Source organism: Anthonomus grandis, chromosome 10 (assembly GCF_022605725.1).
Source record: "Anthonomus grandis grandis chromosome 10, icAntGran1.3, whole genome shotgun sequence".
Taxonomy (NCBI): Eukaryota; Metazoa; Arthropoda; class Insecta; order Coleoptera; family Curculionidae; genus Anthonomus; species Anthonomus grandis.
In genome coordinates this window covers 2,849,229-2,875,318 of record NC_065555.1, presented here as the reverse complement: position 1 = coordinate 2,875,318, position 26,090 = coordinate 2,849,229, and the positions used below count along the sequence as shown (strand labels likewise).

The 26,090-nt window shown below is 32.8% G+C and overlaps 3 protein-coding genes across 3 annotated transcripts in view; 2 read left to right on the top strand and 1 right to left on the bottom strand.

Annotated features, from left to right (window-relative positions):
• Nucleotides 1–7,027, top strand: part of LOC126741224 (eukaryotic translation initiation factor 4 gamma 2) — a 36,189-nt gene extending 29,162 nt beyond the window's left edge. Inside the window, exon 13 of the mRNA XM_050447595.1 lies at nucleotides 848–7,027. Within this exon, the coding sequence (XP_050303552.1) occupies nucleotides 848–910 (63 nt within the window). The 3' untranslated portion in view covers nucleotides 911–7,027. The remainder of the gene's footprint in view (nucleotides 1–847) is intronic.
• A 42-nt stretch (nucleotides 7,028–7,069) lies between these two features.
• LOC126741225 (T-complex protein 1 subunit epsilon) lies at nucleotides 7,070–17,758 on the bottom strand. Its single transcript, XM_050447596.1, has 10 exons — nucleotides 17,531–17,758; nucleotides 17,300–17,390; nucleotides 17,135–17,245; nucleotides 14,706–15,040; nucleotides 11,774–11,995; nucleotides 11,525–11,632; nucleotides 10,301–10,470; nucleotides 10,145–10,244; nucleotides 7,563–7,754; nucleotides 7,070–7,443 (listed from the first exon to the last, which is right to left on the bottom strand). Exons 1-10 carry the CDS (start codon nucleotides 17,636–17,638, stop codon nucleotides 7,252–7,254), a joined length of 1,629 nt encoding a protein of 542 aa, XP_050303553.1. The 5' UTR covers nucleotides 17,639–17,758; the 3' UTR covers nucleotides 7,070–7,251.
• A 1,100-nt stretch (nucleotides 17,759–18,858) lies between these two features.
• LOC126741227 (uncharacterized) lies at nucleotides 18,859–20,326 on the top strand. The gene is made up of 4 exons (XM_050447600.1): nucleotides 18,859–19,300; nucleotides 19,381–19,609; nucleotides 19,665–19,902; nucleotides 19,953–20,326. Exons 1-4 carry the CDS (start codon nucleotides 19,036–19,038, stop codon nucleotides 20,196–20,198), a joined length of 978 nt encoding a protein of 325 aa, XP_050303557.1. The 5' UTR covers nucleotides 18,859–19,035; the 3' UTR covers nucleotides 20,199–20,326.
• Nucleotides 20,327–26,090: the final 5,764 nt, after the last annotated feature.

Sequence of the window (26,090 nt, the reverse complement as noted above, 5' to 3'; positions counted from 1 at the left end):
CTTTAAAGTATTTTATATAGTTTTTCATAACTTACAGGCATTTGCACTCATCTTCCATTTAAATCCAATGATTTTAAGTTATTTTCTAATGCATTTGAAGTATTTTTTCTAATTTTTCATATCCTCAAGCCTTTTTAAAGTAATTTTCCCAATATTCAAAATATTTGCAGCAATTTCTCATGTATGTACATAATAGTAGTTCTAGGTTTTCATTTTATTCCAAGCATTTAATGCAATATCCTTATCTTTCTTGAATTTGTAATGCCATATGTATTTTTCCCTAATATTGGGGTTATTGACACCCTTTTGGTTGGCTTGGGATTTTAAAGTAATTTTTCATACGTTCCAGGCATTTGAATGAACTCATTTTCCAGTTAATCCGGTCAAAATTAATCCGATTCTTATGTTTCTTGAACATTTCATATAATATTTCACAACATCCAGGAACTTTGCAAAGTTTTCCCTGGTATTTGACGCCATTGTTGTAATCCCAGTTCCAGAGTCAATTTTTTAGTTTTAGTCCTGGCATGCCAAGTTATTTTCTTCGCTGTTAAACAAAGCCCGTTCCAGACTATTTTTTTTTTTTATATCCCATGCATTTGAAATCAATTCAAATTTCTTTCTCTTGTGTTCAAATCCTGGGCAAACATTTTCCACAGAGTTCTTTAGAGATTTATTCAGCACCAAGTTCAACTTAAGCAAAAGGGGGGAACCATTGGGAGAACTTTGTTAGCACAGAATTAAATATCAAAAAATTGTTGGAACAACTGTCTGTATGTCTTTCTCAAAAAATTCCCATATTCCTCATTGAATTTCTTTGACTACTTATATTTTTTTTTAATTCTAGGTTAACCAATGGCTCACTTGGCTCCAAGAAACGGAATCCGACGACGAAGAAGGCGACGACTGAGCATTTCACCCAGCTATTCGTGAATTATTCCCGATAAGTCTAAACAACAACAACAAAAAAAAAACAAAAAAAAATTAATAAATAAACAAAAAAAAAGTGCAAAATACCCGAAAAAAGTTCTCGATAAAACAAACGCAGTTTTCAACGAGGTACATTCTAGTTGATTTTAAAATAAGGGTTTGGATTCGTTACTTTGTCCTTTATTAGAATATTATTATCCAGAGACTAAAGCAATAAAGATTGACGCTATATCGACACTACTAAAGCCTCCTCGGTAGGTCAGTGTTTACATGTCACTTTTGTTCGCTCTAGTTATGGTAAGTCTTATTTTAAACGTAGCATTAATGACCGTGTAACTTAGGAAAATATTTAGTATAATAATAATAATAACGTTGCCTTTTCTGTAACGCCTTAACATATTATAACGTTTGGCTTACAAAAAAAGCGTTTTGTGTGCGATCGATGCCTTTATAAAATCAATTTGCTTTTTTATAAGGCGATAAGATGTACTGTTAGCGCTTAAATTATTATTATTGTGCCGCATATATGGTGTGGTATTGTTCTTTCTTTTTTTTTTTAAATATTAGACTGCCGCTTGATCCAAGCTCGTGTTTTAAAACTTTTAGAATGACTTTTTAGTTTAGGATTTATTTTATTTTTGTGCAATTATTTTTTTACTTTTTCCTATTATACAATGTGACAATTTACTTGATTATACGGTAATACCATTATGTTCAGCAGAAAGGCTCTTTTTTCCCTGACGACCTTTGACAATTGTGCAACAGTAAATTGTCATTATTTTTTTTTTTAAGTGTTTGCCGAGGGTATTATACCAGGTGTTTTTAAATGAAAATTATTTTATTCTTATGAAAGACCACGTTTTACTCTATTGTGACATAATTGTCGCTAATTTTGAAACACACCAACAAATTCAAATAGTCATTGATTGGGTGCTAGATCCGGATTGTACGGAGGAATGTTCCCAAGGCAAACGATGCGATAAGCTATTGAGTTTGATTTGCCTTATGTGCAGCAAAATAACACACTTGCTGAGTCTTTTGTTGCTCTATGCTGTGAGATTTAACAAAAGGCATGGCTTACTGGGTGAGTCTGATTTTGTCCAATCAAACTCAAGAGTGTATCACATCGTAGGAGAATTGTACCGCCCGTACCATCTAGAAATTTTACACTTTTTAAATGGCTTATTTTCACAATACCGGTGATACGACGAGTATCTCAGTATTAGCGGATTTTAGGTCGAAAAACAGAGTAAAATGTGGCCTTTGATATGAATCTTTTTTTTTGTTCATAAAGACGCCTTGTATGAATTGATAATTAGGCTTTTTAGGGTCGTATCGAAATGTATCATTTCTTAGTCTCAAGGGCATAAAAATCTGTCAATTTCTTCTTAATTCCTATCTTACTATGTAACAGTTTACATGATTAGTCTGCATTTCCATTACGTAAAACAGAAGGACTTTTTTCCTAATCCTATGCTTAAATTAAATTGACTGGATAAAATTGTCACTTAGCAGGCATTTTTTTGGCAATCATGCTACTAAACCTCAACCTGTATTTAACTTTGGAGCAATTTTCCATTTTATTCCAGGCATTTCAAGACATTTTAACCTTTTTTCCCCTGTCATTTGAAGCCAGTTTCAGGTTTTTTAAATTAATGTTATTAGTTAAGTAATAATCGTGTAACAATCAAAGTCTTAGCTGAAAGTTTAAAATCAGATCCTCTCTATTTAAATACAACATGAAGTAAATAAATGGTTTGTTTGACATAAACAATAGGTTTTTATTCAAAAACAAACAAATTATTGAAAAATCCGTATTGAAACAAACAAATTTTACTGGTTATGTTGCTCGAAAGAAGTTGTTAGGATTGATATCTGATTGTTTACCCAAAATTGTCACTTAAAAGGTAGTAGTTGGTTTCATCATTAATTTATTTATAATTTCCATACTTTTGGAGCAATTTTCCACTATATTCCAGGCATCTGAAGTTACTGTTCTATGTGCTTCAAGTCTTTAATAAATTTGTTTGTAACTTCCAGGCATTTGAAAACGTTTTAACGGTTCAGTGTTCTATTGATGCTTAGGAGATTCCCTATCCAAGAAGTATTAATGATAATTATGTACCAAACTTTGAAGCTATTGTCCTTTTTATACCAGACATTTGAATTACATGTTATTGGTTAACGAATAATCGTGGAACAGTCAAACAATCTCAGCTGAAAACTGATCCTATCTATTAAAATACCTACAAAATACAACATGGAGTGGGCTTGCTTGAATTAAACTTAAGTTTTTATTCAAAAACCATATTGAAACTAATTTTGCCCTTTGAAAGGAGTTTTTGGGAAGGAAATCTGCTTTTATTTATATGTTCCAGACTTGTAAAATGTTAATATTTTATTCCAGACATCTGAAGCTACTTCCAGGAATTGGAAATACATTTTCATTAATGATGATATTGCTAACGAATAACAGGGGTACAATGAAACAGTATTGTCTGAAATAGCCTTTCTATTTAAATACCCACAAAAATTACAACATAAAGTAAATGAATGGGTCTGTTTAAATTAAACTTAAGTTTTTATTCAAAGACAATATTGAAATAAACAAAATTTACTGGTTCTGTTGTTGTAAAAGAGTTTTTGGGAAACAAAACTGATTTTAATCAAAATTCTCACTTAAAAGGTAGTTTTTGGCTTCACAAATTATTTATGTTCCAGACTTTAGGATTAATTTTCCATTATATTCCAGGCATTTGAAAACGTTTTATCGCTTTATCGTAAACGCTTGTAGAGGTTTACTATCTAAGAAGTATGAATCTATGTAAGGATTGTGGATGGTTATTTATCTTGAGTCTTTGAGAAATAACTACGAATATGATATTTGTAATATGGGGAGAAATGCCGTGTATAAAGCTTACTCCTTTCTTTAGTTTTTTTCCCTGGTATTTGAAACCAATTTTAAACTTTTCCTAGACTGAGACGTTGACGCCTTTAATAAAAAAATATTGAAATTCTTATTTTTATAGCGAAAAAAATACATCACTTGGTAGTTCCGTTAATGAACCTTAAATGCACATCTGTCAATTTTATCTTAATTCTTATTGTACTATGTGACAGTTTACACGATTATTCGGTGATTTCCATTATTTACAACATAAGCAATCTTTTCTTCCTATTCCTGTGGTCAAATAAAATTAAATTCTTACTTATTTATATGTACCAAACTGGAGCAATTTTCCCTTTTGTTCCAGGCATTGAAAGTTACTTTTCTACATCCTTCAAGTATGTAATATAATTTCCCGGAATTTGAAGACTTTTAATGTTTTTCCAGCGAATTTTGAAGCCAATTGCGGACTTTTAAACTAAAGTTTCCTCTGAACTAAGTCCACGTCAACTAAATGACTTCTGAAATGAGCAATTCTTCATTAAACAGCAAAAACTTAGATTTGCCAATTTTCTCGTAATTGCATCTCTTTTTGCACTGAAACAAATACGTTTTGATACCACCTTATGCTAGTCAAACAACAAACACTCATTCTTAAATAAAACCAATTTTCTTATTCTACCTTGGGGCTTATAAAATATCTCCTCACCCCTTCGAAACACCTATTTACCCTGATGTGTTATTTAGTTAAATTTGTAATTTCATAGATAAAGATCTTTTTTTTTTTTTTAAAATTTATCGGGCATTTTGCTATAGCCAAAATAACTCCCCGAACCGATTTCGACCTGTTCGGATCTCATTATCGGGCACACAATCGGCCATAGCAAAATGGCCCGAAATAAACTGATGATATAACAGTAGTTTTAGAACCAACAGTAGGCAGATAAAACAGGAGATTATCCGAGAAAACTTTTAATTAAAGGAAAAAAAAACAATTAATATTAATTTATTCGTTCCGTGTATTATTTGCTCACTGTTAAGCGATTCGCGGGTCAATAAAACGCCATTTTGGGGGCACTTTATCGACCCGCGAGTCGACTTAAGAACTTGTTTAGATCTGTAAGGTTATTTTATCCGCGAGGCCTGACCGGCGAATTTCTTATTTTCATGACATTCGTTTCTAAATTTATTAACATTAATCGCCGATTGGCCGCGAAACAATTTTCTTTTTTTTTTTTTAAGAATTTAATAACAGCGGTATAGGAATTAAGTCGGGCTTTACTCATAAGCGGATTTTTGATGGAGTGCCTTCCGAAAAACGCACAATCATTCACATGAGGGTGACATTATAAAGGTCGAAACGTCCACTAAAATAACACACGTTTTAAACTTGGAAACTCACTTGGTTTATTGGGCTTTAAAACTTTTTTATTAACGATTTAATTATCTTTTAAAGAGTCTACTGGGGACCTGAATAGATGCTTTGTTGGGTAGATTTACAAACGTAAACTTCCATCAATCTTTCTCTCATTCTACCATCAAGTGCATTTTAAGAGCTTACATTCAGCACCCGGTTCTAACTCAATTTCCTGGAATAATGTTTTTATTTCTTCCAGGCATTTGAGGGCAAGAAATAAACACATTATTCCAGGCAGTTGAGTGCATTCTAATAGCTGACATAGAAGATATAGACAATTAGGTGCAAGTCTTAACTGCCTTGAAGAATATTTTTATTTCTCAGGCCATTGAGTGCCAGAAATAAAGGCATTCTTCCAGATAATTGAGTCCATTCCAGTAGCAGACATAGGAACACTAGGTTCGAACTCAACTGCCTGAAAGAATGTTCTTATTTCTTCCAGGGAATTGAGGTCGAAAAATTAAAACATTATTCCAGGCAGCAGTTGGGTGCATTAGTCCAACGCAGTTTTCAAAATTTTGTAACAACTCCAAACACCATAATTTATAGCCATCTGCAAGTCATTTTTCATGTCTACTACTACTGTTTGCTCCACATTATGCATATTGATTTCACAACAATATTTAACTAGTTGTGTTTGAAAATGGCAAAGAATTTGTCTTTTGTTTCCAGAAACTACCTTTATACGTACAATTTTCATCAGATTTTGTTTAAAACAATGTAGATTTATCATTGCCTCAAGTGATGGGGTTAGACTCATGTGATTAGGTTAAATCAAAACATCACCAGGTTCTAACTCAACTGACTGGAAGTATGTTTGTTATTTTTTGCTCTTAATTTCTTAGACGAATAAAAACGTTCCTTTCAGAATATTGAGTTAGAACTTGATGATATGTAAACTGGTGGAATATGTCCATCCACTTAATTGTCTGAAAGGCGTAAAAACCTTATTGTTAACGTTATTTTTTCCTTAACTGCCTAGACGAAAAAAAAAACATTCTTCCAGGCAGTTGAGGATGGGTATTCTGCCTATGTTGTAATTTAAATGCTATACAAAATAACATTGCAATTATTTCTGCTATAGTCCATTCATAAACAAGAGGCCAGACATAAACAAAGCGCTTCTAATCGGTTAAAGAAAAATCTATGTAATAAATATGACGCAATGTTTGTTCCTAATGGAGTCAACAGTTTATAACAAAAGTAATCATTTATCGTCATATCTAATACATATATAATACCTAAAATGCCTAGAAGAAATAAACCAATTGCAGTTAAGGCCAAAAATAAAACAATCTTCGTGTTATATTGAGTTGACGTTTTCACCTCTATTAGTTTATCCTCAGGACAAACAAACTGAGAGATGCACTATCATCGCATATTTGCACGTCTTTACTTATATTTTTTTCGTGATTAATTCATACAGTTCAACTTGTCTAAGAGTATTCTATTTTTGAGCTAAATCGAATAACGTAATAAAAACACTATTCCATGCAAATGTCCAACTAAGATTTGTAAGTCTGAAGTGTTTTAGCTTAGTTTTGATATACTGGCACAATTTTACGATTGATTTGAGGTTCCGGACCGTGGTTTTTCGGACAGCACTTTACCCATTTAATTTTATTATAATTATATTTTTTTAAGTATTTTCCCTTGTGTGATTTGTTTAAATGTGCACCTTACCCGATTCAATTTAATCCGTTTAAACGTAAATAAATGTCTTTTGTCAGATTTGTCTTTGAAATAAAATAAAACATGTTCTGTGGCGTTTTACCATCTACGCCAATTTTTTATTTATTTATTTTATTTATCCACCCTCAGCAATTAAAACAAAATTCTTTTTAAAAAAACTTTATTAACTAGTTAGTGACTAAATCGCAAATAGCCATAAAATGAGGGGTGAATAACGAAACGAGAGTTAAGTATCAGTATGATTAGAATAATTACTTGAAAGCATTATTAATAATAAGGTTCAAAATGCAAAATACTATTTAGAAAAAACGAACTATTAAAGCTTTTAACCTTGAGGGTCATTGGGAGATCGCACGTCGTCGATTTTCAAGATCATTTTCACCAGTTGGGTGGCTAAAAGAAGCTGTTGCCGTTTAGATCTTAGAGATTCGATAACGTGTTGCTCCCGCATGTTCAGGTTGTCCGTGAACATGCAATCGATTCCTAAAGCTGGATCTCCCGAGGACGATTGCTTCGCCTAAAAATAACCGATTTAAGATCCAAAATGTAAGAAAAAAGCCCAAGTTTGAAAACTTGACATTGAAACTATGTACCATATTAATTGATGTAAATGTGCTCCAATGTCTACAAACTTACCTTAACTTCTCCCAGCGAATGAATAGCAGACAATCCGCTATTCTCAGCGAGCGCCAAAGGAATAGCTTCCAAAGCTTCTGCAAAAGCTCTATAAGCATATTGCTCGAGGGAAGCCAACTGGTCTGCCTGAGCAGCAACGGCTAGACTGCATGCTATTTCCGATGCACCACCTCCGTAAACCACTCTGGGCTCCTGAAAACCATAATAAATTTACTGTTTAAACTTAGTACAGTAATAGAAGCTGTTAACAATGTATAAAAGCTCATTCTTTTGACAATATAATAAATATTGTCCAAAAAATTAGAAAGCAACTATTCTCTGCATAAAAATGACTTGAAATTGAAGAACTTACGAGTTAAGATATTTTGACAAAAGGCAGGGTTGGAAAATCACGTTTTATCGCGATTTTGCGGCTCTTGCAAGTAATTTTTTTATGATTTCCAGGCATATAACATTTTTTTATTTTGTTCCATGTCACTTCAACTTAGTTGAAGTGATTTTTGGTTTTATCCCAGACATTTGACATCATTTTTAAAGAGATTAGAAATGCACCGTTTTCCAAATTGAAAATGATTTTTTCGTTTTATATACGTCAGCCGTTGAACATTTTACGAGCGTCACTTTAAAACTGTCCTTCATTTTCTCAGGTGTCAAAACTGTCCTATTCGCTCATGCCGCAACATTTTACATAAGTTAGCGTCCTTCAGAAATCCCAAACCTCTTTGTGAATAGTTTTTGGAAAATCATTTAATAATTAAAAATTTCAAAGCATAATTTTTTCTACATAAAAATACAGATGCTGCACAGCCAAGAAAATCTTGGAAGCCAAGTTTCTTGGTGTACATTTAAATGAGGCATTAACTTGGGAGGCATAACTTATTAACCCGTAAAAAAACAAAAACACTAACCAAACAGCTTTTTTATTTTAGAAATGTTGCTTAAGAAAAACCTCTTACAGCGATGATATTTACGGACTATCTCCTGTAGGGGTTCTTTTAAAAAAATAAGAATTCTTACTTTACCTTGTGTGTACATTATGCAATGTTTGTTGCACGTAAAGCAGAATCTTGATCTCAACAGACTTTCATAATTATCTTGCTAGGAGCAACAGTAATCTTATACCTGACTTTTGCCGGATTGAGAGATCCAGATGTTTGAGGCTTAAAGTTCCACAACTGTAAGTACCGAATCGAAAATGTTCTTTTTTCAATTGACAAGTACGTCAAATTAAAACTCAATCGCTTGTAATGTCAGTCGTAACTAAATTAAACTTGTTTTATTAATTTGTTATTTTTAAACTATTGTATTGTTGTGTAATGTCTTTAAGTTGTAAAAGTACAACTCTTGTATATTATTTTATGAATAAACAATCTAAGCTATTATTCCAGACACTTCACATTATTTTTCTAGGTATTTGGATTTCATCGTCTTAAATTGGGTTTGAAATTGAAAATAAGTAATAAATAAATATTTCTCAGGCATTTGCCGTAAGTTTTAACGTTTTCCACGAACCGGAATTCATGTTTTACGTATTCAAAGCTTTTTGAACCTAATTTTGTTGCGGGAATTAGAATTGCACCATTTTCCAGAGATTGAAAATATGTTGGGAACATTTTCTAGACTTTAGACGTCATTTTCACGACTTCCGGAAAATTAACAATATTTTTCTTCCAAGCATTTCAATTCATTTTTCTAGGGATTGGAATTCCATCATCTTCCAGGAACTGAAAATAGTTTTCCCGTTTTCTTCCAAACATTTCACGTAATTTTTTCAGGCATTGGAATCCCTACATCTTCCAAAGAATGAAACAAATTTTCCCAGGTTTTTGACGTCATTTTTATTTCTTCCAGATTTCCAAATGAAAATGTTTTATTCCCGGCATTTCACTTAATTTGTTCAGGGATTGAAATTCCATCATCTTCCATGGATTGGAAATAGTTTTTCAACATTTTCCAGGCAGTTGGCGTCATTTTTACAGGGGTCCAGGAATAGCATCTTTTTTCCAGGTTTTTTACATCACTTTGTAGATCCTCCAGAATTAAAAATACTTTTGATTGTTTTATTCCAGGCTTTTTAATATTGAGTATTTTATATCTTTCAGGAATCAAAAATAATTTTTCGTAATTTCTAGGCATTTTAAGGTAATTGTTCATCTTATTCCAGGCATTCAAAAAAGAGGCATTTTGGTTCCGGTTCCAAAAAAAGATGACTAGATGCCAGGAATTTTTAAATAAATATCCCCATATAAGTGTTTGCCAAGTTGTATATTAGGCGGTTTTGTTGTCATACTTTTCCATAGAAAAAACATCTACTATTCCTCTCGCTCTCCCTGTACTCCTTGACTAAATTAGCATTCAATTTAAATCGGGGCATGGCTCGTTGCACTTCTTGTGATGTCAAAATGACAAAGATACCCCTGAAATAAAGAAATGAAACAAGCCGCCATTTTAAGACTCCGTCATTTAAACGTCAATTAATAAAAGTACAAAGAACAAAGAGATGAAGAGTGTCCTCTTAAATTTGATCCATTTGCGTATAGGTTATAAAAGAATTACTTTTTGTTAAATAAATAACTACTTACTTGCACTAAGCTCCTGACTACACACAAGGCATCGTGCAAACTCCTCTTTGCTTCTTCCACCAACATTTTGTTACCACCTCTAACCAAAATGGTGACGGCTCTGCAATTCGAATTATTATAAATCGCTTAATTTTGGAATGGTATTTTGGTACTTGCCTCGAGTTGGAACATTCCTCGATAACCAACATTTTGTCGCTGGTGGTGCCGAAAGATAACTCGCGGACCAGTCCGGCCGAGCCCAGTTTGTCCGCGTTCAATTCCTCGAATCTCGGTACGATTCGACCGCCGGTTGCGATCGCGATTAATTCGATTTCGGGACCGCCCACCTAAGAAAATTTCGAGTTTTTGTTAAATAATTTTCTTTGCCAATATCGTGGAAAATAGCTATTTTTACAGTTAATTAGAGACTAAGGAAAGATGCTTTAAAAAGATAAATCAAGGAAATCCAGTGAGCAACACAATTGATTTAAATGGTGTCTACACATGATAAAAATCATTAATTGCTAAGTAATCACCATTCCTGAAATATCATAGTACTCTGCATGATTTATAACATAAATCTTAACTCGAATATTAAATGTATATGTAATAAGATTATTATGAATAATGATTTTAGAAATGTTTGTAAGATCCAAATATCTATCTTTTATATGGTGAGAAGGAATGAAAAATACTCTCAGACAAACACATTTGATTTATTTGAACAATCCACACATGCTCAAGATCATCATTATACCAAGTTATAAACCCCCAAAAGTAACACCTTCTTACACACAATAGTTAATATAGTGTTGCAATGACCCTCTCAGTGGAAGGTAAACAGCTCCAAAACGTAAATCGTTCATTGAGACATGAACCTAAACTTGTTCAATGTTCAAAAAAGAGTACTTTACAATAGTTACCATTTGACTCATAATAAATTTTTGAGTTATCAGTAAAGTTCATTCAAGGAAGTAAAACTTCCTTTTAAAGTTATCCAGGCTAAAATTAGTCCAGATTAACTGGGAAACTTGTTGTCAGAGAACTGGCAATTTGGTGCTATCTGATACATTACAACACCGATTATTTATTAAAAAGATTTTATAGGAAGTGTTTGAATTATTAGAATAATTGAACATTATCTTGCAAAATATCCTAACTAATAATTTTATGAGAGATTCATAAATTTATTATCAAAATGCTTAGGAAAATGAAATTTACCATTAGTTTTGTGGATAAGGTTCACAGTGAGGACCAAATATATCAATTTTCGGCTAGAAAGTTATAGTTTTAAAAAACTTATCTTTTTTGAAACCCTCAAAATTACGAACTTTCTCAAAATCTATAAATTTTAAAATGTACCCAAAATGAACTTAAAATTAATAGATTAAAATTCCTTACCCAACGGACAGCAGGAAGATCGTTTTGCAACAGTAAATGGTTAGCTTCATCATCGAATCCCCATTGACAAATGGCCAAAGTCGCACCTGCTTTCTTCACCAAATCAACCTGAAATAGATATATTTTTTTAGGAAGGAAATAAGTCAATAAATTGGATAATTACAAAATTTTATGGTGAAAAAGATATGAAAATACATACACACTTAAGCCTTTTCACATTAACCACTACAAATGTTGAATATCCCTTACCATTTCCTTAAATTTGTCCTGCTCATACTGTCTCAGTTCCTTGAAAGCCTGGACATCCTTAACGTCCAACTTATGCTTCGTTTTTGGCTTGGGGGGCTCAAACGGACAAGTCAAAATTGCCAATTTGACATTTTTCAGTTCTTTGGGCATTTGTGGGTGTGACATGGTCTTGTCGATTACCACCCCTTTGACTAGCATTGTGTCTTCCAGTTTACCTCCAACCTAAAATATTAAATGAAATTAACAATGATTTTGTTTTAGGATATCTACAATGTGACCAGTTGAAAAACTAATGATTCTTTTTAATTGTGGCCTATAAATTTTATAGTTTCAGACCAAAATAATTGAAGTCAAGTCGATAAAAGCTTTGTTACCTAAGACTTTTACATGTAAAATATATATCTAACAACAATATATGAAAAATACTTTTCAATCATATACATAAATCAAATTTTATCCTAAGAATATTGTTATATATAAAGCTGATACACTGATAGAAACTAAAAAAAAAGAACATTATTAAGCAACACTGCTTCAATCAATATCACAGTCAGAAACCAAGTGAAACTGAAAATATTCCTCCAGAGTATAAAATGTACAGGATATTAAAACCTTTTTCACTCCTTGTCTAAATTTACAGTAAGAGTCAAGGCTTTTTATACTTAGAAGCAAGTGGCTGCAGATTTTCTTCGCCATATGAGCTGCTCAGAGGAAAAGTGGTATATGTCAGTATTTTTTAATTTTTGAGTTATACCATTAATTATGTTTCTACTGGTCTAATATATTCAGTCGAAAACTGGTATAAGTCAAAATTATAACTTAGCTAAGATAAGAGCTTCCTAACGTTATTCCTCTCAACATAATGGATTCGTTCGCTGGAATAGTGGTATAAGACAAGGCACCACGCTATTCCGATGTCGCGCCAGGTCCTATTAAACTCGCTTTTTCTTGTTTAGTCAGGTTTTTTTAGTATTATGGTACGTAGTGTGTAGATCAGTTACTGTAGCTAAGAAAAAAGATATGATAGAACTTCTTCAGTGGATTCCCCCGATTCAGCATCAGTTCTTCCTGGACTTACTGACAAAAGAAGATGCTGTTGACAGTCCATTATCCGATTCTGATGAAGATTAATTTGTTTAATAACTTGTTCTTACTCTCCTTACTGTAAGTTTAGTATGTAAGATAAGTAGTAGTAATGTTTTGCTCTTCAAGCTCTATATTTTTTGAACACTTATCAGTAATAGATATCATACTACAGCTAATATTTTTCTTTGGTTCATCAGTTTTGTGAAATTTGGTTAACTTTTACGAGGAAAAGTGATATAACTCTCCAAGTTATACCACTTTTCCACTATGTTTTTGTAAAAAACTTACTGGAAGAATGACATTGGGCGGCAAAAATGTAATTAATGGGCGCAATCAGTAAAAATGTTTACCATATAAAATTTTAGTACAGGGTTATTATAAATATGTACAAAAAAGTAAAGAATATGTTACTGTGATTTTTTAATTCATCCAGGTGCAAAATATCAATTTTCTAAATTTCTACTTTAAGGGAGTTAGACCACTTTTCCGCTGAACGGCTCATATACCAAAAAGAATTCTTTGTTAACTTGGATCTCAGGATAGGTAAATGAATATTACCCAAAGTTGCTGATTTGAAGTGAGCAATAACAAATGTTCGGGTTTATGAGGTAACTACAGAGATTCTAAAATTATGATTGATGGCAGAGTTAAAATATCATGAGAAATAAATGACTCAGAGTGTTCCCTTGACCATAAAACTTAAAGGATCTGTGGTGGAATCTAAACTAGAAATAAATTCCCTGGCCATAGAGCAATAAAAATGATTTATTTCTTCTAGGCTTGCTATACAGGAATTTGTAACAGGGCCTTTACCCAGAATATCTAAAATAACACTCGAATACTGGCACAATTTTCACAAATTGAATTTATTATATGCCTCTGTACTTATTGAAACAATTTAGAGAGAAAGGATCTGAGTTGAATTCTTGAAGCCTACAATAAGAGTTTTACCAGAGGTGAAAATACCCTGTGTGATCAAGCAATGTTATGCTTTATCTGAATTATTTTTTTTTGCCTTATAGGAAAAGATATATTCTCTATATAATTAAACGCCTACAATGAAATGTTTCTGAAGGAACATCACTCCCTAAATCTGTTAATAATTTTGATGACTGACAACTCTTCCTATCCTTTTGCATTGCTTAAGTTTTTAAATAAAAGCATCATGATCTGAAAATGAGGAAGTAATCATTGTCTCATCAACACTTTCAGAATAAAAGTTGGTACACATATAATTCACTAAGACCGATAAATATTTTATGTGCGTTAGACAAAATACTGGAAAAAGTGGTGTATACACTGCATGTTAACTATCTTAATGATAACCGCATAATCAGTGACTTTCAATATGTCTTTAGAGAAAAGTTTAACTAAGAAACTGATGTTCAGGGTGTTTGGCTGATGTAAGTAAAAAACCGTAGTTTTTTACATTGCACTATATAAAAAAAAATCATACTCACACCAAGAATAAAATCTTGATTGTCATAATTTACTATGTCATATCTATCAAAGATCTTTGGATGAATTAAAACAGCAGTAACTCCATGAATTGAATTAGGTCTACTGAAATTGTACTGAAGATGTAACAACACAAGTTTCCCTTAACCAGTGCTCTGTTAGGAGAGTTATAGAAAACTCATCAACCTTATTTCTAACAGATTGAATGTTCAGTAAGCACTATTGAAATAGCACTAAACTTTTGGCGATCTGAGATAGTTTTTTGAAATATATCATGACATATATTAAGACTGTTTGAAGTAATTGGAATATGTTCATTGTATTGTACATTACATTACATGGATTTTTGGACTAAATTAAATTAAAAACATGCTTTTGACTTCCTCACCTTTCCTTCCACTTTGATCAACTCAAAGTTGACATCTTTCTGTTCCAAATCGGCCACGGCTAGCACAGCATCGACGGCGATCTCCGCCATCTGTCTGTGACACTTGTTAATGATCTTCGAGCCCAATGTGGTCATCGCGACCTTAATAAGAGGCTCCTTATTGGTGGCCGACACCGGGAACAGTTCCGCGATCTTTTCTAAATGATTGACGGCAGTCTGACATGCCAATTCGAACCCATCGGCGATCCTTATCGGGTGAATGCCCCTGTCTAATAGGGCGGCGGCCTGTTCCAGCAGGGCACCCGCTAGGACTACTACACCGGTAGTTCCATCACCTAAAAGGGGATGATGTGTTTGTGGATTTATGGCTTGTAAAATATAATCTTAACAAATTTATGTTCTGTTTGACACATAAAGAATAAAGGTAAGAACAGCTTTGGTGGAATGTAGAAATATGTTCTTTGAAAGAGTTGGGTTGGCTTAAGTGTGATAACTGGTATAATTTTAACTTGACTCTATTTTCTAGAAAACTAGATATGTATCAACAACCAGTATATTTGTCTAAAAAACTAATTTATAGGGAGACATAGAACTTCTTTTTTTAAAAACAGCTTCAGTTATAATTGTGTTAACTTATATAATAACTTACCTCTTCAATTTAAGGTATGCAATACTGGTTATTTAAGGTCTAAGTACAAGAGGTATTTATTAGATGTGCAGTAGATTTTTAGAACTTTTTTAGTGACAGATATATTGTATGTATATATGTACTGCATTGTTATATTGTTATGGTTGGTTAAAACTGTTTTATCCTCAGTGTTATCTCTTAAAAGCATTCTATTGGACTTTCTCTGTTAACATTTAAAGATGGTGAACTTAATATCCAGAGAATTGGTTGAGTGGAAAAATGGCCAGGAGGCTAAACTTCGCCAGTTGCACTATTCTTGTGCATATGATGTGAGTGTACATTTTCATATGTTTTTGCATTAATAAAGGCGAATAAAGGCGTTATTTATTTATTTATTTAGTGCCTTTTTATAAGAGTGGCGATCAAGATACTCTAACAAACTATTGACTGGTTGCATTATTACCAATTTTATCTAAAGTTTAAAGAGAGACTTGCCAAGAAAATGATAATCAACTTTACAGAAAGAAACAGTATCATAAGTTCAATGCATTATGGCTTATTACAAGCTAAATCAAGAAATTTCCAATTTTTTTAAAAGATTTTACTTAAAGACTGATAACCTCGAAATAAAGCACCTTTTGACATTGACTTATTTTGTTGACAATGCTACTATTTTGTTGAATTGTGCAAATCAATAAGATCTGGAAGACATCATTAACCATGATTTATCTTTAATGAAAGAATAGTGTGACCAAAATAAACTAAGGCCGTTGTCCCACCAAAGATACATGACAGCGACGCCACATCTCCGCGATGTCGCCAGCGTGTATCTTTCGTGTCGAACCCATGTTTTAAAGTCATTTTGTCCCCACCAACGCTGCGCCAAAGACACATCCAAATGCGTGTCGCCTTGGATGTGTTGCCGGGAGACAGGGTTGCCAGTCTATTATAATTGTAATAGATCTATTACTTTTTCAAAACTTTTATTACCTTGTTACCATTTGCTTAAATCTATTACCTTTTAAAAAGAAAATAAAAGCGCTCTACCTACATAATGAAATGAGTTCATATTTCAACTCCTGATTATTTGAAATTTGCACGCGAGGCAGAAACTGAATGGTAGTACACTTCATAATAGGCGTCTTTTTCTTCGGGCATGATGATTTAATGTTTCCGTTTCATATCGGCATCCGTTAAACAGTCAAAATTTATGTATTTTTTAAACTAAATATAGATTCGAGCCCAGAATATGCCTAACCCAACAATCACAACTTTTTTCGAAAATTTATTACTTTTTTTTAAATCTGTTTTTTTGTTTATTATGGCACAACAAAATGCTGAACTGGATTTTAATTCAATATTAGTAGATGCTGTAGAAAAACATGCTTGTTTATATAATTATAAACTATCAGAATATTCGCGAAAAGATTTGACTGAAAAAGCTTGGGCAGCAGTAGCCAAGGAAGTAAAGTCTAAGCAAATATTTTCAAAGATTTTTGTGATTGCAGTAAGAACACTAACTGGTCTGTAATTCTAAAGCTAAAGCTGTTTTTTCATAAATAGGTGTAATAACTGGTGTCTTAAGTTCATTAGGAGACTGATTTTTTAACCTGTTGTTCATTAATGCAAGGAAAATTAAAAATACTAAATAAAGGTTACAAAATTCAATGGGTTATATTTGACCGAGTAAAGACAGAGGAGAAAAACTGTAATGTATATATGGTAACAAAATACAATTTTGTTTTTATAAAAAGTAATGAGTGTTATATCAAGCTAAATATAAACCAATACATAAACTTACCAATTTCGTCGTCTTGAGACTGTGACAGTTCTACAAGTAATTTGCCAATTTCATGCTCGACATCCATAAGTTTTAAAATGGTGGCTCCATCATTGGTAACTGTTACATCCCCTAAAATAATTATGGTTGAATTAAATGCGTTTTACGGTTAGAAGTGGTGCGTACCGTCAGGTGACACCATCATTTTGTCAAGGCCCTTGGGCCCCAATGAAGTTCGAACGGTGTTTGCGATTTGGGTTGCGGCCAAAATATGAGACTAAAACCAAAAAAACCGGTGTGATTATTTAAGTTAGGGTGTCAAGAGTGTCTTGCAACGATTTAGTCCATTAGGGAAGTGATATATCGCAAAATATAAAAGTTTGAAAAACCATTTGTACCAATCAAAATATAACCTACCTTTAGGGCGTCGATTCCGGTTAGACGTTTTTGCTTATCTTGGTCCCTCAGGATTATAAAAGGTCTGCCGTATTCGTCGAAGGCGATACTTCCAGGGAACGCCGCCATGGTGATTTATGAGAAAAAGCCTTTTAACGTCCGGATGATTACGGATACTTTTCACCTCTTGCTATTTACGATTATTCACAAAAACCTTGAATATTCTACAATTTTAAATGTCAAAACTAATTTGTTTTGACAGGTACGTCAATGTCAGTTTTTGACATTTGACAACTGACAGTTGTACTAGTTTGGTCTTTACGACATAGGCTGTTTTGTTAAGGTGGATGTATATGGAAGCGATTTTCTGCAATGTGGCATTTATCGCAACTTGGTTTTGCTGTACAAATTTATGTAATATACGCTAAAAAGACAACATTCTTATGAAGTTACATTATTTAAATAATAATTATGAGATTGATAGTTTGGTGGATAAGCATTTTAAGGTTTAATATCCAATTGATTCTTATCGCTTCCAGTTTTTCAGAAAATTTTCAGACAATTTTAAATAGATACCCAGTATATTTTTGCTAATCTTTTTATCAAACGATATTCTTTGACTATCAAAGACTCACGTGTAATTTTTTAACTCGCAACAACAATATTATTAAATTTCTAGAAATAATTTTGCCGCAAATAACACACCTAAAAATCAAGATCTCAATTATTCTTTACTTAATGCAGAATACACAATCTTGAATTGATTCTTATCTGACCACTAATTAGTTCCGTTTAAGCTGGAAGTAAAAATTAAACGAGTTGGTGCAACAAACTGCTCCCAACCACTTAATCGTGTCACTCGATCGCATTCGAAATGCAAATATCACATTGGCGTAATAAGCAAAACTTTAAATTTATCTTTATCTGAGTACTTACCACTGACGGTTAAATAAATTCGTGCAACAAACTGGTCGCAGCAACTTAACCGCGCAACTCAATCTCATACGAAATGCAAATATCTAAGATGTATGTAAATGCAAACAGATAAGGATACCAAGAACTATCAATATTGTCACGATTAAATTTCACTACAAGTGCATTTGTCCACATTCAATATTGGTTTAATTTGGCAATTATTATTGAATTAGATATTCTGCTAGAACTAAACAAAAATATTTTTAAATTATAGAATAGTTGCATTTTTTAAAAAAAGTCTCAATTTATTTATATTGTCGCGTAACTCGATCGCAAATAAACTGCAAATATCGCATGGACCTGAAATAGGCTTAGCCCGCAATAATTAAAGCGATAAGTATCCAAGAACTGTCATTAATGTCATTTGTCATTAGTGTCACATTTCAATTATCCCCAAGTGCATTTATCCACATTAAATATTATTGTTTTGATTTAGCGATTAATTATTGTATCTAATGATTTTCTAGAACCATTTTACCGCTAAAAACATAATTATTTAAATTCTAACTGATTTTGTTTAACCATTTCTCATACATAAAGCCAATATATTTATGGGATTTGTCGAAGATGAGCTCTCGGAAGTTAAGAAACTCTGCGAGCATGTCGTTCCAGGCACAAAACTCGTCTCCTGTGTCCCCACGATGGTCCGCGTCGAAATAAAAAGGACACAGTACAAGACTATCATCGTTTGCGCCCAGTTTCCTGAAGAATATCCTAAAGTACCTCTACTGTATGAGCTGAAAAGTAAAACTTTGTCCGAGAAACTTTTGCTGGGTCTCACCGATGTTTCTCAGCAGGATTTAAAAAAGTATTTGGGTTGGTGAAGTAATTTTACTTTTAATAATCTTTTATTTGGTATTGCTTTGCATGTAGATTCACTTTAACATGCCTTTTAGGAAAGGCGCAAGTTCTCCCTCTAATCAAGTTCTTACGTAAGTTTATTGATGAGAACTCCCTGATCTGTTGTTATGATGAAATAAGTGCATTAAGAAAATTGTTGAGCAGCCAAGATGACCTGAAAATCAAACAAAAAACTTCCAGTTTGCTCTTGAAGGTCTATAATGGAAAATACTATTTGAGAGGAAGAATTACTGTTCCAGATGTGTATCCTTTAACAGCTGTAGAGTATGTTGATTGTTAATCTTAATAACATAGTTTTTCATTTCTTTGGCACTTTTAGCATACAGGATATAGATACAAATTTCACACTAACATTTTACAAGCACATGGTGGCACAAGCCAAAGAAATAGCAAGAAGATGTGTGGAACCCCCACTTAAACCAAAACCAAAAGACCCACCCTTCGTACCAGGCCCCTCACTACAGAAAACCATTAATTTTCTTATCGATTGTGTGAAAAGATTACCAACAGAAAACTGTCAATTTTGTAAAAAAGCTTGTTTTCCTGAGGACCCCCAGGTACACACAATATTACACCTTTAAACAGTCAATTCGAGACGTATTTGCAGCTTTTAGAGAGAGAAGAGAACTCACCAAACCACATAGAAAGGGTCTACTGTGGTCATCTGTTCCACCAGGGCTGTTTACTCACCTACATGAAACAACCGCCGTTTGGCAATAAAAAATGCGACAAATGCGGTCAAAAAATCTCACATTTTAGGTGGGACCTCAACGATAGACTGGCGGAAGCCCGATGGGCCCACGAACAGGCGAGGGAAAGGGAACTGCAGGAAGTTACCGACTTTTTTACCTAAAGTTCTGTTAGTGAAACGTTGGATAAGTTGTACTTAAGTGTTGCTAGTTTGTTTAAGAAATTAATAAATGTACAATTAACAAAGTACAAGTACAAAGTAATTAAATTGTATGAAACAACCAACAATAATTGTTTGGAAGAAAAACTACGTCATACTCCCGTAGCATCGGATTAATGTCACAGTTAAGTTCAAAATGTAGAAGTTAAGATTATCGGGTGGATGCCGGATGGGGTATCACTTAAAGTAAACTTATACTATAAAGAAAAAGCTTCTATTCCTCCACCTATAGAGGGTGGTAAAAAAACGAAATTATCTCCTGGAGACTACCGGACTGTCAAGCATCTGATATGTCATAATATAAAATGTCTGGTTTGTAGAGGTTTTCTTTCTGGAAGTATATCTATAGCCATACAAAATAAAAACACAAAAATTCATCTTCTGACAGTAGTACATGGTCCTAATAACGCCTCGACGAAGAAATGGGAAGTTTATAAAACTGAAATAATAATAATAATAATAATAATAATAATAATATCCTTTATTTGCCAACAAAATCGTATACAGGACGACAAAGCAACGTCATACAAAGGAGGATCTAGCTCCCATGGGGTACATTAATTTTTCTTATCTAGAATTCATAGAGGCAATATACTTATATAAACAAAATAACAAAATTTAAAATAAATATTCTAAATATCTAACACAAGTTAAAATTATTATTCAAAAGTAAAATTATAAAAACATTTAATCTGCAACCAGTGGTAAACAGCTTTTTTAAATTGGACTGTAGATTCAATGCTTCTAATATCAGCAGGTAGCATTCTATAAGCCCTGATGGCCATATAATGAGAACCTCTTTCATAGTAAGCTGAATTATGCAATGGAATACGGAGATCGCTTCTATGTCGTGTAATCATAGTCACATCCTCAGCGTACATTTCCCTATTCTCAACAAACAAATGATTGTGTCTCTTCACAAATAACACCAAGGAAGAAAAGTATAGGGAGGGAAGGGTGAGTATTTTTAGTTTGCAGAAGTAAGGCCTACAGGAAGTTCTGTAGGTCATGCCCAATAAACAACGAATGATACGCTTTTGCATTCTAAATATATCTAGAGCTCCTCTTGCAGATCCCCAGAAACAGATACCATATTGTAAGATCGACTGTACCTGTCCGAAATAAAATAGGCGAAGAGATACCTCAGACACTACATCCCTTAATCTTCTAATCAATCCGCACAAGCTAGCTAATCTGGAATAAAGGTTTTTAATATGTTTCTCCCAATTTAAATTGGGGTCAATGTGTATTCCTAAGAATTTAATACTATTGGCCACAGGGATTGACTGCCCACCAGACCACACAAGTAGAGATTCTGAGACAATATTGGCCTTCGAAAAATTAATCAACCCCGTTTTACCAGAGTTCAAAGACAACTTACTGTCCAGACACCAGGTCCTCATGCGCTCCACTGCGGATGAGCAGCCCCGTGAAAGATCTGCCACTGTCTTCCTGGCAACTATAACTGATGTGTCGTCGGCGAATTGACAAATCATATCAGAAGGGAACAGCTCAGGCAAGCCATTGACATATAATAGGAAGAGCACAGGTCCCAAGATTGAGCCCTGAGGCACACCTCTTCCTATAATTTGGGGGCGGGAAAACGTTGGTGAGCCGGAATGTGTCACACAAACTATTTGTTCTCTTTGCTTTAGATATGAACTGAGTAATTTAGATGCTGCACCCCTGATGCCATACCGTTCCAGGATGTCCAGCAGTAAAGAATGGTCAACCGTGTCAAACGCCTTAGACAAATCGAAATACAGTCCAGCCACACTGGCCTTTCTCTCAAGATTCTCCATAATATATTGTATTGCACTATAAATGGCCATTTCCGTCGATCTTTTGGGAACAAATCCGTATTGGTGTTTATTTATTATTTGATGGTGAGTTAAATAATTCATAACTATTTGATAGATAACCCTTTCAAATACCTTCGATATGGATGGTAATACGGATACTGGCCGATAGTTGGCAATATTCGTTTTTTCTCCCTTCTTAAAAACAGGCACTATTTTTGCCCGCTTAAGAGCAGAAGGAAAAATTTGGGTAGAAAGACTCTCATTGATCACATTGGAAATGGGTCCGGCTAAGTGAATTCCAACAAACTTTAAGACGAAAACCGGAATTTCATCCAAGCCAGAGGAAAATTTATTTGGAAGGTTCATCAATATCTTAAAGATATCCTGAGAATTAACAGGATTGAGAAATATGGTTGGATAATCATTATGCAAGTCATGTATATTGGAGTTACAGCTTTGTTGATGGTCAAGAGTAAAATGTTTAGCAAATAATTCGGTGATTAAAGCTGGGTTCTCAATGGACTGACCATCTTCCCTTAAAACAATATTGTTGTTAGTTTTATTTTTACCTGACTCAGATTTTAGGATTGACCATGCTGATTTTATCTTGTTTTTTGAATTTTGGATTTTGTTATCATTTATAGACTTTTTATAAGAGGAGATGTAACGTCGATATTGTTTTCTTTCATGTTTGTATGTAACGTAGTGTTCCCTAGAATTAGTATATTTGTACCAAACATAGAGATCTTTTATGTAGTTTGAATATCTTTTTATCTCTGGTGTAATCCAGGTTGGCTTCTTATTTTTCAACCTAGTCGTACATATTGGAAAAGCCAAATCAAAATAATAGAAGAGAATACGAAAGAAAGTATTATATTTTCCTTCAACTCCTTCAGCAGAATAGACCTCCTCCCATGCCTCCGACATCAGCATATTGTAAAATCGATTCATGTTGTGTGTTGAGAATTTTCGTCGCTTCACAACCATACCACATTGGGGAACCTCCATCTGTCTCTTAAAAACAAAAATTTGAGGATAATGATCAGACAGATTAGAAATGAAATATATCTTTATTAAGTAGGTACATCTAATATACATAAAAACAAAACTATACTAAATAAGTAACTTAACTAGGTAACAACAAAAAAAAAATAAATAAAAAATAATAATAAGCACAATTTCACCCTCTTGAAAGAAAAACAAATAAATGAATTTCCACCAACCACATTAGTTTATTGTCCTAATTCGCCAATTTCCAAATTAATTAATATTATTCAAACTAATTTATATTATTCATATAATTCTTTAGAACAGTTTTAAACCAATCAAGAGATTGTGATTCCTTTATTTCTCGAAGAAGACTATTATATTTTTGAAAACCCTTAAAAAACAAAGAATTCATGATACTTCTAAAATTTGCTATTGGAATAAAAATATCATCACTATTTCTTGTAGGGTAATCATGGACATTTCTATTAAAAGTAATGAACTGTTTGAAATAAGGTGGCGCTAAATTATTTGCAATCCTATATATAAAAATCATAGAAAGAAAGCAAAACCTTCTCTCAACAGAAAACCAATTTAGAGTGTTGAGCATAAAGGATATTGGTGTAAGGCGGTGTGCATTTAATATCACCCTCATGCCCCAATTCTGAAGTCTGTTAGATATTAAATAAATACCGCACTGAGGCACAAAAGTCAAAATGTGGTTGAATGATAAACCATTAATTTAGATTGATAAGATAGACTTGTTGATATTCTACTAAAAAAGAAAATTTTTTTTGCAATTTTCTTTTCAATGTAATCACAATGAGTTTTAAAGTTAAGCAAATTATCAAGTTTCAGACCCAAATATTTCATACATGTTACAAATTCAATTTGTTCAATGTTAATTAATAATTGAGGACTAATATCCACAATTTTCAGATATTTATACTTAGATGTAAATATTATTGCTTTAGTTTTCGCCACATTTAACTTTAACTTATTAATATTTAAATATAATGATATCTGTGACAATACCCCATTCATTTTATCTACTGCTCTGTTAAGACTTGTATCACTACATGCCAAAAATGTGTCATCAGCAAAAAGGTTTATAAATTAACAATTTACAAAAAGCCCAATATCATTCATATACAATATAAATAGAAGAGGTCCCAAAACACTTCCTTGAGGTACTCCCATATTGTTATTTAGTTCAGTAGACTCATTTCCATTAAACCTTACTCTCTGTTTTCGATTACTTAGATAGTCAATAAACCAGTGATAAACAATACCAGCAAAGCCATAGTTCTTTAATTTTTGTAATAATATGTCCCTATCAATAGTTTCAAAAGCTCTCCTTAAGTCCAAGAACACCCCAACCACATATTTATTATTATCAAGATCAGTTTTTATTTTAGATAAGGTCAATTGAAGGGCTGATTCGCATGAATGCCCACGACGAAAACCTGATTGATTACAAAACTTTAACAAAAATCACAATATTTTGACAACTGGTTAACCGATTTTATTGATTTTGATGTCATATGAAAGCCAATGAATTTCTTTACCAAAAAGGTCCTTACAAGTTTTCTTGTAAATACAACTCACCTGAAGTTATTGAGTAGTTTTTCAATTGATTGCAAAAATCTTGATACTATCAAAGGCTTTACAAAAATCACAATATTTTGACAACTGGTTAACCGATTTTATTGATTTTGATGTCATATGAAAGCCAATGAATTTCTTTACCAAAAAGGTCCTTACAAGTTTTCTTGTAAATACAACTCACCTGGAGTTATTGAGTAGTTTTTCAATTGATTGCAAAAATCTTGATACTGTCAAAGGCTTTGCAAAAATCGAAATATTTTGAAAACTGGTTAACCGATTTTATTGATTTTGATGTCATATGAAAGCCAATGAATTTCTTTACCAAAAAGGTCCTTACAAGTTTCCTTGTAAATACAACTCACCTGGAGTTATTGAGTAGATTTTCAATTGATTGAAAAAATCTTGATACTGTCAAAGGCTTTACAAAAATCGAAATATTTTGAAAACTGGTTAACCGATTTTATTGATTTTGATGTCATATGAAAGCCAATGAATTTCTTTACCAAAAAGGTCCTTACAAGTTTTCTTGTAAATACAACTCACCTGAAGTTATTGAGTAGTTTTTCAATTGATTGCAAAAATCTTGATACTATCAAAGGCTTTACAAAAATCACAATATTTTGACAACTGGTTAACCGATTTTATTGATTTTGATGTCATATGAAAGCCAATGAATTTCTTTACCAAAAAGGTCTTTACAAGTTTCCTTATGAATCCAACTGTTTTACACTTATTGAGTAGTTTTTCAACTAACTAAAAAAATCTTGACACTGTCCAATGCTTTACAAAAATCCAAATATCTCGAAAGATCATGTATCGATTTTATTGATTTTAGCTTCATATGAAAGCTGATGAGTTTCCTCATCAAAAAGATTCTTATAAGTTTCCTTGTAAATTCAGCCATTTTTGGAATTATTTAAGATTTTTGCCATGGATTGAAAATGAGTCAAATGCCTAGAATTTAGTAAATCATTTAATAAGCACCCTGACAAAATAAACTTGTTAAAAGTTCAAAGATCACAGATAATTAAGATAGTTGCTGTGTTTCAATAATTCCTAAATCGATGAAATAATCATGATAATATTCAACTAAGGATTTCGATCACTAATTGAGTGATTGCCAAGGTTCAAAAACCAGGAATAAATGAAATATTTTGAACTTACTACAATGAGTTTTCTTACCCCCCAAAAATGATAAATCAATCATTTAATCGAAGGGAAATGAAATATGGACTTAACAGAGTCAATCTACTCCATAATTATTGTGATAATTATTATTTAATTAACCCAAAGTAAATCAGGCTCCAACCTATAATTTTGATAAAGGTTTTTATATAAACTATAATAGTTGATGAGTTCCTTTTCCAAAAAGCAATGTCTTGAAAAACAGCTTGATACTATCAAAACTCAATAAGCATTTTTATTGATTTCAGATTCA